This window comes from Anolis sagrei, chromosome 3, assembly GCF_037176765.1.
Source record: "Anolis sagrei isolate rAnoSag1 chromosome 3, rAnoSag1.mat, whole genome shotgun sequence".
In the NCBI taxonomy this organism is placed as follows: Eukaryota; Metazoa; Chordata; class Lepidosauria; order Squamata; family Dactyloidae; genus Anolis; species Anolis sagrei.
Genome location: NC_090023.1, coordinates 218,785,519 through 218,800,029, shown reverse-complemented (window position 1 = coordinate 218,800,029; position 14,511 = coordinate 218,785,519). Strand labels below are relative to the sequence as shown.

The 14,511-nt window shown below is 45.8% G+C and overlaps 1 protein-coding gene across 2 annotated transcripts; it reads left to right on the top strand.

Moving 5' to 3' along the window:
• The first annotated feature begins 2,999 nt into the window (after positions 1-2,999).
• SLC25A28 (solute carrier family 25 member 28) lies at positions 3,000-10,734 on the top strand. Of its 2 annotated transcripts, XM_060768190.2 has the most exons (4): positions 3,000-3,351; positions 7,459-7,687; positions 8,642-8,698; positions 9,771-10,734. In XM_060768190.2, the coding sequence occupies exons 1-4, from the start codon at positions 3,064-3,066 to the stop codon at positions 10,286-10,288; spliced, it is 1,092 nt and encodes a 363-aa protein (XP_060624173.2). In that variant the 5' UTR covers positions 3,000-3,063; the 3' UTR covers positions 10,289-10,734. The 2 variants fall into 2 exon arrangements, with proteins under 2 accessions (XP_060624173.2, XP_060624174.2); XM_060768191.2 differs by lacking the exon at positions 7,459-7,687 and having other exon boundaries at positions 3,201-3,351.
• Positions 10,735-14,511: the final 3,777 nt, after the last annotated feature.

The following is a 14,511-nucleotide window of genomic DNA, read 5'->3' as shown; positions in this document are numbered from 1 at the left end:
ACACCTGGAGGGCCCAGGTTTGCCCATGCCTGCACTAAAGCATAGATCCACTTTAAATCCAGTTTCTAGGACTTCTAGGACCTTTAAACTACTCAGCTACAGAGGTCCTGGCCTTCCTAAACCACAAACCCCAGAATTTTTCAGGAGGCAGAAACTAGATTTAAAATGGACCCATCTCTAGTGTGATGAGGCTGCATTATATCAGTCTGCATCCCATATTTTTTTTAGAACTGGAAATTAAATGCCTTTCCCAACACACGCCACAAAAACAACACACCCATCCTTCCACAAAGCTTGCCATGGGCATTTGTTCTAGATCAGGCATGGGCAAACTTGGGCCTTCCAGGTGTTTTGAACTTCAACTCCCATAATTCCTAACAGCCTACCACCTGGAATTGTGGTAGGCTGACAGTTGCCCATGCCTGTTCTAGATCAGGGTAGCTGCAAAACAAAAGGACTTTGGTTCCTGATGTCCTCAGAGTCTAGAAAAATACCTCAAAAAACAGTTACACCTGTGATTTTTGTTGTTTATTCATTGAGTCGCTTCTGACTCTTCGTGTCCTCATGGACCAGCCCACACCAGAGCTCCCTGTCAGCTGTGGCCACCCCCAGCTCTTTCAAGTTCAAGCCAGTCACTTCAAGGATAATATCCATCTTGCCCTTGGTCGGCCCCTCTTCCTTTTTCCTTCAATTGTCCCCAGCATCATTGTCTTTTCTAAGCTTTCCTTTCTTCTCATGATTTTTTTTTTTTGTCGTGTCAGGAGTGACTTGAGAAACTGCAAGTCGCTTCTGGTATGAGAGAATTGGCCAACTGCAAGGACATTGCCCAGGAATTTGATGTTTTTATCATCCTTGTGGGAGGCTTCTCTCATGTCCCCGTATGAGGAGCTGGAGCTGATAGAGGGAGCTCATCCGCCTCTCCCCGGATTCGAACCTGCGACCTGTCAGTCTTCAGTCCCGCTGGCACAGGGGTTTAACCCACTGTGCCACCGGGGGCTCCAACATGATGTGGCCAAAGTACTTCATCTTGGCCTCTAACATCCTTCCCTCCAATGAGCAGTCAGGCTTTATTTCCTGGAGTATGGACTGTTTTGATCTTCTCATGGTCCAAGGCAATCTCAAAACTTTCCTCCAACACCACAGTTCAAAAGCATCTATCTTCCTTCGCTCAGTCTTCCTCATGGTCCAACTCTCACATTCCCTACAGGGAATACCATTGCTTTGACTATGTGGATTTTCTTTGCTAGTGTGATGTGTGCCAGTGTGATGCCAAGGGGTTATATTTACATATAGAAGGAGGAAGAATGAAAATTCAGTGACGGAAACACTGGAATTAACGCAGTTTGACAGCACTTTAAATGTTATGACTCAAAACTCATGGGAATTGTAATAGAGAAGGTGGGAGGTGTTCTAAAAACGACAACTCCCATGATTCTATAGCATTGAGCCATGGCAAGTTAAAGTGCTGTCAAGCTGCATTCGTTCTACAGTATAAATCAGGCATGGGCGAACTTTGGTCTGCCAGGTGTTTTGGACTTTAAGTTCCACAATTTGTAACAGCCTCAGGCCTCTTCCTTTTCCCCCTCAGCCGCTTAAGCAGCTTTTGCTAAATTGCTTTTCATATACATTTTTCAATAAACTGCTTTTGGGAATTGTGGGAGTTGAAGTCCAAAACATCTGGAAATCCCAAGTTTGCCACCAGCTTTTGGAATTGTGGGAGTTGAAGTCCAAAACATCTGGAGGGTCTAAGTTTGCCACCGGCTGTTGGGGATTGTGGGAGTTGAAGTCAAAAACATCTGGAGGGTCTAAGTTTTCCACTGGCTGTTGGGGATTGTGGGAGTTGAAGTCCAAAACACCTGGAGAGCTCAAGTTTGCCACTGGCTGTTGGGGATTGAGGGAACTGAAGTATAAAACACCCGGAGAGCCCAAGTTTGCCACCAGCTTTTGGGAATTGTGGGAATTGAAGTCCAAAACACCTGGAGGGCCCAAGTTTGCCACTGGCTCAGTTCTTGTGGTTTTTTTCGGGCTATATGGCCATGTTCTAGAGGCATTTCTCCTGACGTTTCGCCTGCATCTATGGCAAGCATCCTCAGAGGTGAGGTCTGCACTGGCTGTTGGGAATTGTGGGAGTTGAAGTCCAAAACACCTGGAGGGCCCAAGTTTGCCACTGGCTCAGTTCTTGTGGTTTTTTTCGGGCTATATGGCCATGTTCTAGAGGCATTTCTCCTGACGTTTCGCCTGCATCTATGGCAAGCATCCTCAGAGGTGAGGTCTGCACTGGCTGTTGGGAATTGTGGGAGTTGAAGTCCAAAACACCTGGAGGGCCCAAGTTTGCCACCGGCTTTTGGGAATTGTGGGAGTTGAAGTCTAAAACACCTGAAGGACCCAAGTTTGCCACCGGCTTTTGGGAATTGTGGGAGTTGAAGTCTAAAACACCTGAAGGACCCAAGTTTGCCACCGGCTTTTGGGAATTGTGGGAGTTGAAGTCCAAAACACCTGAAGGACCCAAGTTTGCCACCGGCTGTTGGGAACTGTGGGAGTTGAAGTCCAAAACACCTGGAGGGCCCAAGTTTGTCAATGCCTGTTCTAGTGCGATGATGTCCATAAACGGATTATCTCCCACATCTGAAGGGCCCGCGGCGTGGCGAAGGGAAGGCTCAGCCACCTGCGCACACCTGGGCGTGACGTCACCGCCGCTCAGTGACAAGCCTCTGCAAACAAACTCCACGCGCCGTCGAAGAGAACTGCGCAGCCCTTAACAGCCAGGGTGTCCTTTCCCTGAGGGACGGGCGCCGCAGCCAATGAACACTCGAATCGAGGGAAAGGCATCCAATGCCGCGTGGGAAGGAGGAAAGGTCACAGCGGCGTTAAGCCAATAGCTTGCCAAAAGAGGCGAGACTGGTGATCCAATAAGAACTTGCCGAAGTCTCAGCCGGCCAATGGGCGTCGGCAAGGAAGCCGGCGGAAACCAATGGCGGCGCCGGTGGGCGGGGCGAGCAGAGCGGGAGCCGCAGGACGGAGTGGGCAGCGCGTAACGGACTCCTCGGCGGCGGCGGCGGCGGCATGGAGCTGGGGGCGGGCGGCGCGGCGGGTCCCGGGCAAGGCGGCGGGGCGGAGACGGGCCGCCAGCTCTTGCTGCTGCTGCTGCTGGGCGACGGCGGGGTCGGGGGCGGCGGGGCGGGCTGGGCGTGGCCCCCGGGGGGCGGCGGAGGCGGGGAGGGCGGGGAGGCCGGCCCGGAGCCCGACTACGAGGCCCTCCCGCGCGGATCGGCCGCCTCCACCCACATGCTGGCCGGGGCCGTGGCCGGGGTGCTGGAGCACAGCCTCATGTACCCGGTGGACTGCGTCAAGGTGAGGAGAAGGAGGGGAAAGGGCCCTCCCTCTGCAGCAGCAGCAGCCCTCAGCCACAACACCTCAAGGGCTGTCAAACTGCATCCAAAGTGCAGTGGGGATGCAACTTGCAGGACACTGTGGGATCCAAGCAGTTTGACAGCAATGTGCTGTCGAAAGCTTTCATGGCCGGAATCACGGGGTTGCTGTAAGTTTTTCGGGCTGTGTGACCATGTCCCAGAAGCTCACATCTATGGCAGGCACCCTCAGAGGGTTTACAAGTTCCACCTTGTCTCCTGTGCTATTCTAATAATATAATATAACTAGCCGTCCCCTGCCACGCATTGCTGTTGCCCACATGGGGGTTCTGTGTGGGAGGTTTGGCCCAATTCTATGTTTGTGGGGTTCACAATGCTCTGTGATTATTTATTTATTTACTTTACTTTACTTGTATACCGCACTCTCTCAGCCCGTAGGCGACTCAGTGCGGTTTACAGCCAGGACAATATACAAGGCGCACGACATTAGCATGTAAAACAGTAACTAAAGCAACTACATCGATATAACAATATAACAGTACATCAATATAACATCTATACATCTATATAACTAATCCATCACGTCTCATCAGTAAAGTCATAATCCGATCTCCTCATCCATTATTCCAAGTTCCAAAATCAATCAGTTGGTTGCACTGCTTAATTAAACACCTGTTCAAAGAGCCAGGTCTTTACTCTTCTCCTGAACGCCAGCAGGGAGGGGGCCGATCTAATGTCTGCGGGAAGGGCGTTCCACAGCCGAGGGGCCACCACTGAGAAGGCCCTGTCTCTCGTCCCCACCAGCCGTAGGTGAACTATAAATCCCGGCAACTACAACTCCCAAATGTCAAGATTTTATTTTCCCCAAACTCCACCAATGTTCACATTTGGGCATACTGAGAATTAGTGTAGAGTTTGGTCCAGATTCATCATTTTTTGAGTCCACAGTGATCTTTGGATGTAGGTGAACTACAACTCCAAAACCAAAGGACACTGCCCACCAAACCCTTCCAGTATTTTCTGTTGCTCATAGGAGAACTGTGTGCCAAGTTTGGTTCAATTCCATTGTTGATGGGGTTCAGAATGTTCTTTGATTGTAGGCGAACTACAAATCCCAGCAACTACAACTCCCAAATGACAAAAATCAATTTTTTTGAGTGGAGAACATACATTGGGTTGTTAGGTGTATCGTGTCCAAATTTGGTGCCAATTGCCCCAGTGGTTTTTGAGTTCTGTGGATACCACAAACGAACATTACATTTTTATTTATATAGATATATTGTATATACATATAATATTTAAGATATTATAATGTAATGCAATATAATAATAATATGATATTATAATTATATATTCATATTACATGTAATATTACTAATAATATTACGATATAGTGGTGTGGTGCAATATAGCAATGTTTAATGCTGATATTGTATTGTGCTAATAATATAATATATTGTATGTAAGCCGCTCTGAGTCCCCTTCGGGGTAAGAATAATAATAATAATAATAATAATAATAATATAATAACACTTTATATGTACCCCGCTACCATCTCCCCAAGGGACTCGGTGCAGCTTACATGAGGCTGAGCCCAAATACAACAATACAAACAATAATAACAACAATACAAGCAGTACAAGCAATTAAAAATAAAACATGGACAATACAATAATGCAACATTAACAATAAGACCACACGATTAAAAACTATGGGAAGGACAAATGTAAAATTAAAATGGAAAGTAATGCTGGAACGTGGGCGAAAATGTGAAAAGGGCGGCATATAAATGTCGTAAATAAATAAATAAATAAATATATCTGTGGAATGTCCGGAGTGAGAGAAAGAACTCTTGTCTGTTGGAAGCAAGTGTGAATGTTGCAATTGACCACCTTGATTAGCATTGAATGGCCTTGCAGCTTCAAAGTCTGGCTGCTTCCTGCCTGAAGGAATCCTTTCATTAGCTGGCCCCAGTTGTTTCCTGTCTGGAATTCCCATTTTCTGATTGCTGTTCTTTATTTACTGTCCTGATTTTGGAATTTTTTTAATACTGGAAGCTGTGAGGTTGCTGTTGAGTTTCCTGGGCTGTATGGCCATGTTCCGGAAGCTCACAACCTCTGAGGATGCCTGCCATAGATGCAGGCGAAACGTCAGGAGAGAATGCTTTTGGAACACGGCCTTACAGCCCAAAAAGCTTAGAGCAACCAAGTGACTCCAGCCATGAAAGCCTTCAACAATATATTGCTTTCAAATTGCTTTGATCCTACAGTGTCATGCAAGTTGCATCCACACTGCACTTTGGATGCAGTTTGACAGCACTTTAACTGCCCTGGCCCAATGTTATGGAGCCGTGGGAGTTGTACTTTGGTGAGGCTCCAGCACTATTTGGCAACTAATGCTCAAAAACATTATAGAACTGCAACCCCTATGATTCCACAGCACAGAGCCATGGCAGCTTACCTGTTGTCAAACTGCATTAATTCTATAACAGGTCTGAGCAAACTTGGGCCCTCTGTGAGTTTTGGACTTCAACTCCCAGCATTCCTAACAGCCTCAGGCCCTTTCCTTTCCCCCCTCAATTGCTTGAGAAGCTGAGGGGGAAAAGGAAGGGGCCTGAGGCTGTTGGGAATGGTGGGAGTTGGAGTCCAAAACACCCAAAGGCCCAAGTTTGCCCAGGCCTGTTCTTAAAGATTTCTGGGAACTGGAGTTACACAAGTACGACAGGTTATGCACACTTGATATAGATAAAAGTAGAACAGGGTTGAGATTGCAGATCAAGGGAGGGAAGGGTGGTGATGCAACAAGTAGTGTGTCTCTGCATGTCAACACTTTGGGGTGGTAATTAAGAGGTGATGCCACCTGCATTTCCTTATGTCAATTAGAGCGCTCCGTGCTGCCAGCCAAGTAGTTTTCCTGTTTCTTGAAGGATTTGAGTTCACACATTCAGCTGGAGTCTGTAGGCTCTAAAGCAGTCCAAAAGATCACCCCACAGCTGTACCACCCTATCACATGTACATATTGAGTATTCCTTATCCAGAAGTCTATAGACATCTTGAGCAATCACCATCTCAGCCACCCATCAGGACTTGGGTTTTGGGGTGTTTTGGTTTTCGAAATACCTGCATTTTGAAATCTAGAATGCATTTGAGCATTTGCATCTGCATACATAGTAAGATTGGCAGTTCAGATCCGGGAAATGGGGTGAGCTCCCACTGTTAGGCCCAGCTTCTGCCAACCTAGCAGTTCAAAAACATGCAAATGTGAGTAGATCAATAGGTACCGCTCTGGCGTGAAGGTAACAGTGCTCCATGCAGTCATGCCGGCAAAATGACCTTGGAGGCATCTACGGACAACACCAGCTCTTCAGCTTGGAAATGGAGATGAGCACCACCCCCCAGAGTTGGACATGACTAGACTTACTGTCAGGGGGAAACCTTTACCTTTACTACATAATAAAATGTCTTGGAGATGGGGTGCATGTCTAAACATGAAACCCATCTTTTTAATATATACACATAGCTTGGAGATAATGTTATGCACAATATTATAATTTTTGTACAAGACAGAGTTTGTGTACACTGAACCATCGGATAGCAAAAGTGTCAATTTCTCAGTCACCCACCTGAACAATTTTGACTTGAGTATTTTGGATTTCAGAATTCTGTATAAGGGATGCTCAACATGTACTACTCCATAGAGCAGAGGTAGAAATCGTACAGCCCCCAGAATAATTACTGAATTACAACTTGCTGCATTTCTCACCAAGGACCATACCGCTGGGACTTGCAGTCCGATATCCGGAGGGGAACATCATTCCTATGTTAGCGCACTATACTGAGATCCAGCAATTTGTGACCCTCCAGAAGTTGTGGGGCTGCAACTTCACCAGCTAAGCATAGCTAATAGTGAGAGATAATAGAAGTCATAGTCCTGCAACATCTAGACAATTTTGAGCTTCCATCTGCTTGTGCCATGCCATACTTGTGTTTATAGGGACTAAAATGCTGAAAGTCTGTGAGGAAGTATAGATTGGTGGGGCCTGGGTGTCTTCCTCTGGCATCTCTAACCTGCTTCCTTCCTGCGCTGGCAGACAAGGATGCAAAGCCTGCAACCAGAACCTGCTGCTCGTTACCGGAATGTGCTGGAGGCCCTGTGGAAGATCGTACGGACTGAAGGGATCTGGAGGCCCATGCGCGGATTGAATGTTACAGCCACAGGGGCTGGCCCTGCTCATGCCTTGTATTTCGCCTGCTACGAAAAGTTGAAAAAGACATTTACCGACCTTATCCATGCTGGGGGCAATAGCCACGTGGCCAACGGTATTGTCCCTTCCTGCCCCCTTACCCCCCTCCCAAAGTCTTGCTATGTTACCTGTGGGGAGCTGAGGGAGAGTTGGGGAGCTGAATGCCAGGTTCCTGCCTCTGGTCTGGTATTGCTATCAACTCATACCTGTTCGCTGTTAGCATCTTTCTGAAATGCTGTATTCTGTTCAACTTCAAACACTATCTAAGATTGATCTGTGGGAATCCCATCTGTGGGATCTGTTTCGCATTATCTTTTTAAAGCAATGTATAACTGGAGAAGGATTCAGGCAATAGTGGAGAATGAAGGGTCCATCAGAGGAGCCAGAAAATCTGTTTCTTATTGTGATGAAATATCAAGATGTTGCAGAGGATTTGTGTATTGCTTTTTTGCTTCCTTGTCTCTTTAGTGCTGATTTTTCAAAATGGATATCCCAGGACTGCCCGTGCCTGTATTTGTCCCCAAACGATCCCATTCTTCTGCAGTTTAATTTTTGGATGAGGAGAGCCTCATACTTGTTGCAGCATATACTCAAGAATTCATCATTTTCCTCTGATAGTGTGCATTGATTACAAATAAAACCATACTGCTTAGTAATTTAAGCTTAAATTCCCTAAATATTTAGTCCTAGAGGTTGATTGAATGTATTTGGAACAAGGTGACAGAATCTTGCAGGGCAGTCTTGGCTCTTCTGTATTTTAACTAAAGTCTTAACAAAAGTATTTTGTTTCCTTTTTCCAGTTTGTCTTATGGTTAAGTTGGGGAAACGTTCTCTGCACTGGAAGCTTGAATTTTTTTTCCTGTTACCGCTGAAAATTGATTTTGGCTTCTCAGTAATCTGTCTATTTGTCTCTTGGGTAGGATAGTGGCCTTACTTCCTCGCATAAGTTCTCCCAGTGGCACATTCATCACTGGGATTTGATGAGTCTCATCTCCACTTTTCTTCACGTGTAACAGTCCTTGTCTTGCAGGCACAGCAGGGTGTGTGGCAACATTGCTTCATGATGCAGCCATGAACCCAGCAGAAGGTAATACTGATGCAGCTTTCATGCAACTTGCACTCCATTCTTATCACCAGAGGGTGCTCTCGTGGTGTTCATATTTAAAAAACATATAGGCAAAGCAGTATTTACTGCAAAGGGGAAAAATAGTGGAGTAGATTGTATGGTGGAGCAGTGGGTTAAACCACTGAGCTGCTGAACTTGCTGATGAAGGTTGGTAGTTCAAATCTGGGGAGTGGGGTGTGATCCCGCTGTTAGGCCCAGCTTATTATTATTATTATTTATTTCTTAACTATATTTATATCCTGCTCTTCTCACTCCGAAGGGGACTCAGAGCGGCTTACAGATTATGGCAAAATTCAGTGCCTCATTATACATACAAATAATAGGTTCTGCCAACCTAGCTGTTCAAAAACATGCAGATGTGAGTAGATCAATAGGTATAGCTTCTGCAGGAAGGTAACGGCACTCCATACAGTCATGCTGACTACGTGACTTTGGAGGCGTCTACGGACAATGTCAGTTCTTTGTCTTAGAGTTGGAGATGAGCACCACCCCCCAGAATTGGACACAACTAGACTTAATGTCAAGAGGAAACCTTTGCTTTTACTAGATTGCATGGCAGTGGGCTAGCGATGGAAGAGGTTTTGATTAGTGTGAGGAAAATCTAATGATATTATTTCTCTTCTAGGTAATGATAAATATCAATATGATTTGGCTATTTCTGCACTCTGTAGACAAAATCCAAACATGTTTGAGTGGACCCCAATGTTTATTGAGTCTTTCACAATCCAGCTCCGAGCTGTAGAATGCTGTGGGATTTGATAGCTGCGGAGATAATTCTGGGTCATGTTTGAGATCTTCATTGAATGCTGTATCTGGGGAACATGGCAGAGCTTGGGAAAGTTGTCTTTGGACTATAGCTCCCAGAATTCCTTGTGACCATGCCGGCTGAAGAATTGTGGGAGTTGCAGACCAAAATAGTAAGTTCCAAACTGACCTATAGAATACACAATATTCAGGTAACTGCACTCACTGTTGTGTTTTTTTTTCTTCCTCTCTTTCTCCTGACTGGGTTCCTGCTGGCATCTGCCCGCAGTGATAAAGCAGAGAATGCAGATGTACAACTCTCCATACCAGCGAGTAACAGACTGTGTGCGTGCCGTGTGGTGCAATGAAGGGGCTGGCGCATTCTACCGAAGCTACACGACTCAACTCACCATGAACATCCCCTTCCAGGCTATCCACTTCATGGCATATGAATCTCTACAGGAACACCTCAACCCCCACAGACAGTACAACCCTACTTCCCATATGGTGGCAGGCGCTTGCGCGGGTGCCATTGCTGCTGCTGCCACCACCCCCTTGGACGTTTGCAAGACACTGCTGAATACCCAGGAGGCCCTGGCACTGAATACCAACATCAGTGGGCACATCACAGGCATGGCTCACGCGTTCAGGACGGTGTACCGCGTGGGTGGGCTGACCGCCTATTTCCGTGGAGTGCAAGCCCGTGTCATTTACCAAATGCCCTCTACAGCCATTGCCTGGTCTGTGTATGAGTTCTTCAAATACTTCCTCACCAAGCGAAAGGAGGAACAGTTGGCAGGGAAGTGAAATGTGACTTCTTCCCCTTGATTTGACTGACGCCACACTCGGATGACATGCAAGCCTTTGGAATAATGAGGCCACTTCTTGCCTGCTGCTGCATTTTGCACAGCCCTTCATCTTTATCATTAATGGATAGTATGCAACCAGCAGCAGTTTGTCCTCCCGCTTTTCCAGCCCGCCACCTAAGAAACATCTCCCTTGCCCCACCAATGGCTGTATTCCCCTAAAGCAGAGGGTGACTACCAGGAGCTACTCAGAGCACATTGGGACATGGGATGATGGTTTGCCTCCCCAAAAATGGTGGCAGTTATGAGTGAGTGGTGGTAGAAGCAGGAAGAGTGTTAGCTGAGCTGTTGTCTAGTAGCACACACATGCACAGACCTTGTGCTCTCTGGGAAGGCTTTGATTGTTGTGGCCCTCGGCACCTCCAATAAAGTCTGCTTTTGTCATGGCCCATGTTTCCTCTAATTGTTCATTGTTTATCTTACTGCTTCTGGTTTTTGGCCACTGTTTACACCCAGGGGAACCCATGACCTTGCAGGTAGTGTTGGGCTCTGGCTCTTTTAACCCCCAATCGGTGTGGGAAATAACGAGGTATGCTGGGAGCTGTAGTCCAACAATACCTGGAAGACTACAGGTTCTCCACCCTTGCTTTGCTGCCTTCTTGTAGTTAGGTTGGACCCATCAGGAACAGAATAATACAGAATGTTTTCTCTTGTAATTTGGAGCAGGAGTGGATGCATGAGATTTGTTTTACATCATGCAATCTTTACATTTTTAATAGGTTGTTTGGGGAATATCCATCAATGAAGGTCCTGCTTATTATCATTGGAAGAACATTTCTGTTCTTTAGCAGCCCAGCAATAAATGATAGTTTCCCTACTGCATAGCCAGAATATATGCAATGGTAGTGGAAAATGAGGAGCCCCTGGTGGCACAGCGGTTAAACTGCTGACCTGCTAAACTTGCTGACCGAAAGGTCAGCAGTTTGAATTTGAGGAGAGGGGTGAGCTCCTGCTGTTAGCCCCAGCTTCTGCCAACCTAGCAGTTTGAAAACATGCAAATGTGAGTAGATCAATAGGCACCGCTTCTGCGGGAAGGGTTTTTTTTCATGTCACGAGCGACTTGTGAAACTGCGGGAAGGTAATGGTGCTCCATGTAGTCATGCCGGCCACATGACCTTGGAGGTATCCACAAACAACGCTGGCTCTTCAGCTTAGAAATGGAGATAAGCACCAACCCCCCCAGAGTTGGACACAACTAGACTTAATGTCAGGGGAAAACCTTTACCCAGCAGTAGAAAATAGTGTCTGGGTCAATATGGGGAGTTAGCTGTCTTGCAATGCCTTATGCCAATTAGAACATATATATAGAACTGTGTGTGTGCATGCTTAATAGACAGTTCCCGCTCCCTTTCATACAGGATTGCAAGGCTGACATAAGGAGGAGGTCAGCTTTCTGTGCCAAGTTGCTGCTGAAGAGCAGGGACAGGTGCCCCTGAGGCACATATTTTTTCCATCTGTAGTCGTAAGACATTCAGTTCCATGTTAGCTTTGGCCCACAGCTTTGAATCTAAGCCAAAGAAAAGTCAGTGTAGGAACTCAAAGGGAGATGGCATTTCTGTAGCTGACAGTATTTAAGTTGGAGTGGCCTAGAAAAGGCATTCTTGGCTACAGAGCCATATAATCTTTCACTGTGGTCATGGACTTGTGCTACTTATGGAAGAAGAATGAGAATATCTCCTACTATCCAAGCTGCCATTTGAGCAAAGAGGAGAATTAATACACAAAAGCAAATGTAGGATGGGTTAAGCCAATACTTTATTAAATCCTTAAATAGTCTAGTTCTCTGCTGATAAGTGTAGCCACGTTCTAGGTTACCTAATGCATCTTTTCCTCCACTTTCAAATTAAACGTGTGAAGAGAACCTCAGATTCAAAAGTCTAGAGCTGAACCAAAGTGTCTTGTTTGTATAATGCTTTCCAACCTACAGATGGCTGAATCGAGAGGTTTTGTTGTCATACAACTTGCTAGGTTGTTCCATCTTCAGTTGCACGCTGGTAGGAAATGCATGTCTTTCTGGAAAGTGGAGGTTAAATACGTTTAGAAAGAGTTCTGAAATGCTACTTTTTTGGACTGAAGCTCCCAGTGACCATGTTGGTTAAGAAATCTTAGGAGTTGTATTCACCCAAATTGTAGTTTTCCAGGTTCACTGTTTGGAGCCATGCCTTGGAAACTGACAGTCAGGTAAATTGTATGACTTTTCTCATTATATATATCCATGATCTTACGCTTCACCCAAGTTTATCAAGTTTTTTATTGATTCATTCTACTGTGTGTAGGGCCCCCTGGTGGCGCAGGGGGCCCTACACTAAGTTGCTGAACTTGCTAACCAAAAGTTGCTGAACTTTCTAACCAAAAGGTTGGTGGTTCGAATCCGGGAAGCAAGGTGAGCTCCCACTGTTAGGCCCAGCTTCTGCCAACCTAGCAGTTTGAAAATATGCAAATGTGAGTAGATCAATGGGTACTGCTTTGGTGGGAAGATCACGGTGTGCCATGCAGTCATGTTGGCCACATGACCTTGGAGGTGTCTATGGACGACACCAGCTCTTTGGCTTAGAAATGGAGATGCGCACTACCCCCCACCCCCCAGAGTTGGACATGACTAGATTTAATGTCAAGGGAAACCTTTACCTTTACTGTGTGTATTTGCTTCAACACTTGAAGTACAAATTTACAAGTGTGGAAACTAGCCTTGATGTAGGGGAAGATCACCAATCATGAAATATTTGAATCATTCTGAAGAAATATGAAACAAGTTTCTCTTTAAGAGCAGCATCTATCTTCAGATTTTCAGACAGTGGAAACGTTACCTTTAAGAAATAACATCAAAAATTGATCCCAAGGTGGGAATTATGCCCCCCCCCCCAAATTCTATTGAACTGGAGCTCCTAATATTCCTCATGTTTGACTATGCTGCCCACAACTGATGGGACTTGCAGTACAACATCTGGAATACTGCATGACTCCTACACTGACATTATGAAGCCTTCCAGATGTTGGATTGCAATTCCCAGTAGTTTTAGCCAGCATTTACAATGGTGAGCTGAGACCTACAACAACAGATATAGGGTCCCTAGAGTCATACCCTGGGCTACAACTTTCAGTATAAGAGAGAAGGGAATGCATTCTGCCCATTGTTCTTCCTCATCCCCAATTCATGAAAGGAATCACTGTGATCTTCGGCGTGCCCCAGCATTTAGTCACAAGTTGAAATAATAGTTGCTTGAATATATTATCTGAATGCAGGTAGTAACTACTGACTTTTTAAAAACTTTGCAAATATCTGGTTATAGGTAGAAACTACTGGCTTTTGTAAACATTTTCAATCTTAAGTAGATATACATTTGCTCCTATTGCTTCTTGATCATAAACATGTTAGACTAAAGATGTCAGTGTAGGGGCTTGACTTCTGTTGATCTTTCCCTGGCCAGTCATCTTCCTTAACAAATGGGGTGAATGAGGGGTGATGAGAAAACCAAGAGGACACTAGGCAGCTCTCTGTTTGCCTTGATGCTCTGGAATTACTCAGGCCTTGACAGTTCCTAGTAAAATCAGATGCTTCTTCAACCCCTGTCTAGCTCTGAATACATAACAGACACCTCCATTTGGGGAATGGGCAGCTTTATCATGCCACAGCTTCCATTAACTGCAATTAGATAAACCTAAGTTTGTGCTGACAACTGCTCTTAGAGATCTGTTAATATTCCAGTATTCCAGATGAATTCCTGGGATGTGACTGTTTCCAGCCCATTTAGGCAGGAGAGTCTTGGGTATGGGAGCCATGTGCGTCATTTAAGATCATCAGTCTTTATACTGGCCCTATAGTCAATCACAGGAACCCTAGGTGGCACAGCAGATTAAACCGCTGAGCTATTGAACTTGCTGACTGAAAGGTCAGTGGTTCGAATCCGGGGAGTGGGGTGAGCTCCCGCTGTTAGCTCCAGCTTCTGCCAACCTACCAGTTCAAAACATGCAAATGTGAGTAGATCAATAGATACTGCTTGGGCAGGAAGGTATCAGCAACCCCATGCCAGTCACATGACCTTGGAGGCATCTATGTACAACGACGGCTCTTCGGCTTAGAAATGGAGATGAACACCATCCCCCCAGAGTCGGACATGATTAGACTTAATGTCAAGGGGAAACCTTTACCTTTACCTCTATAGT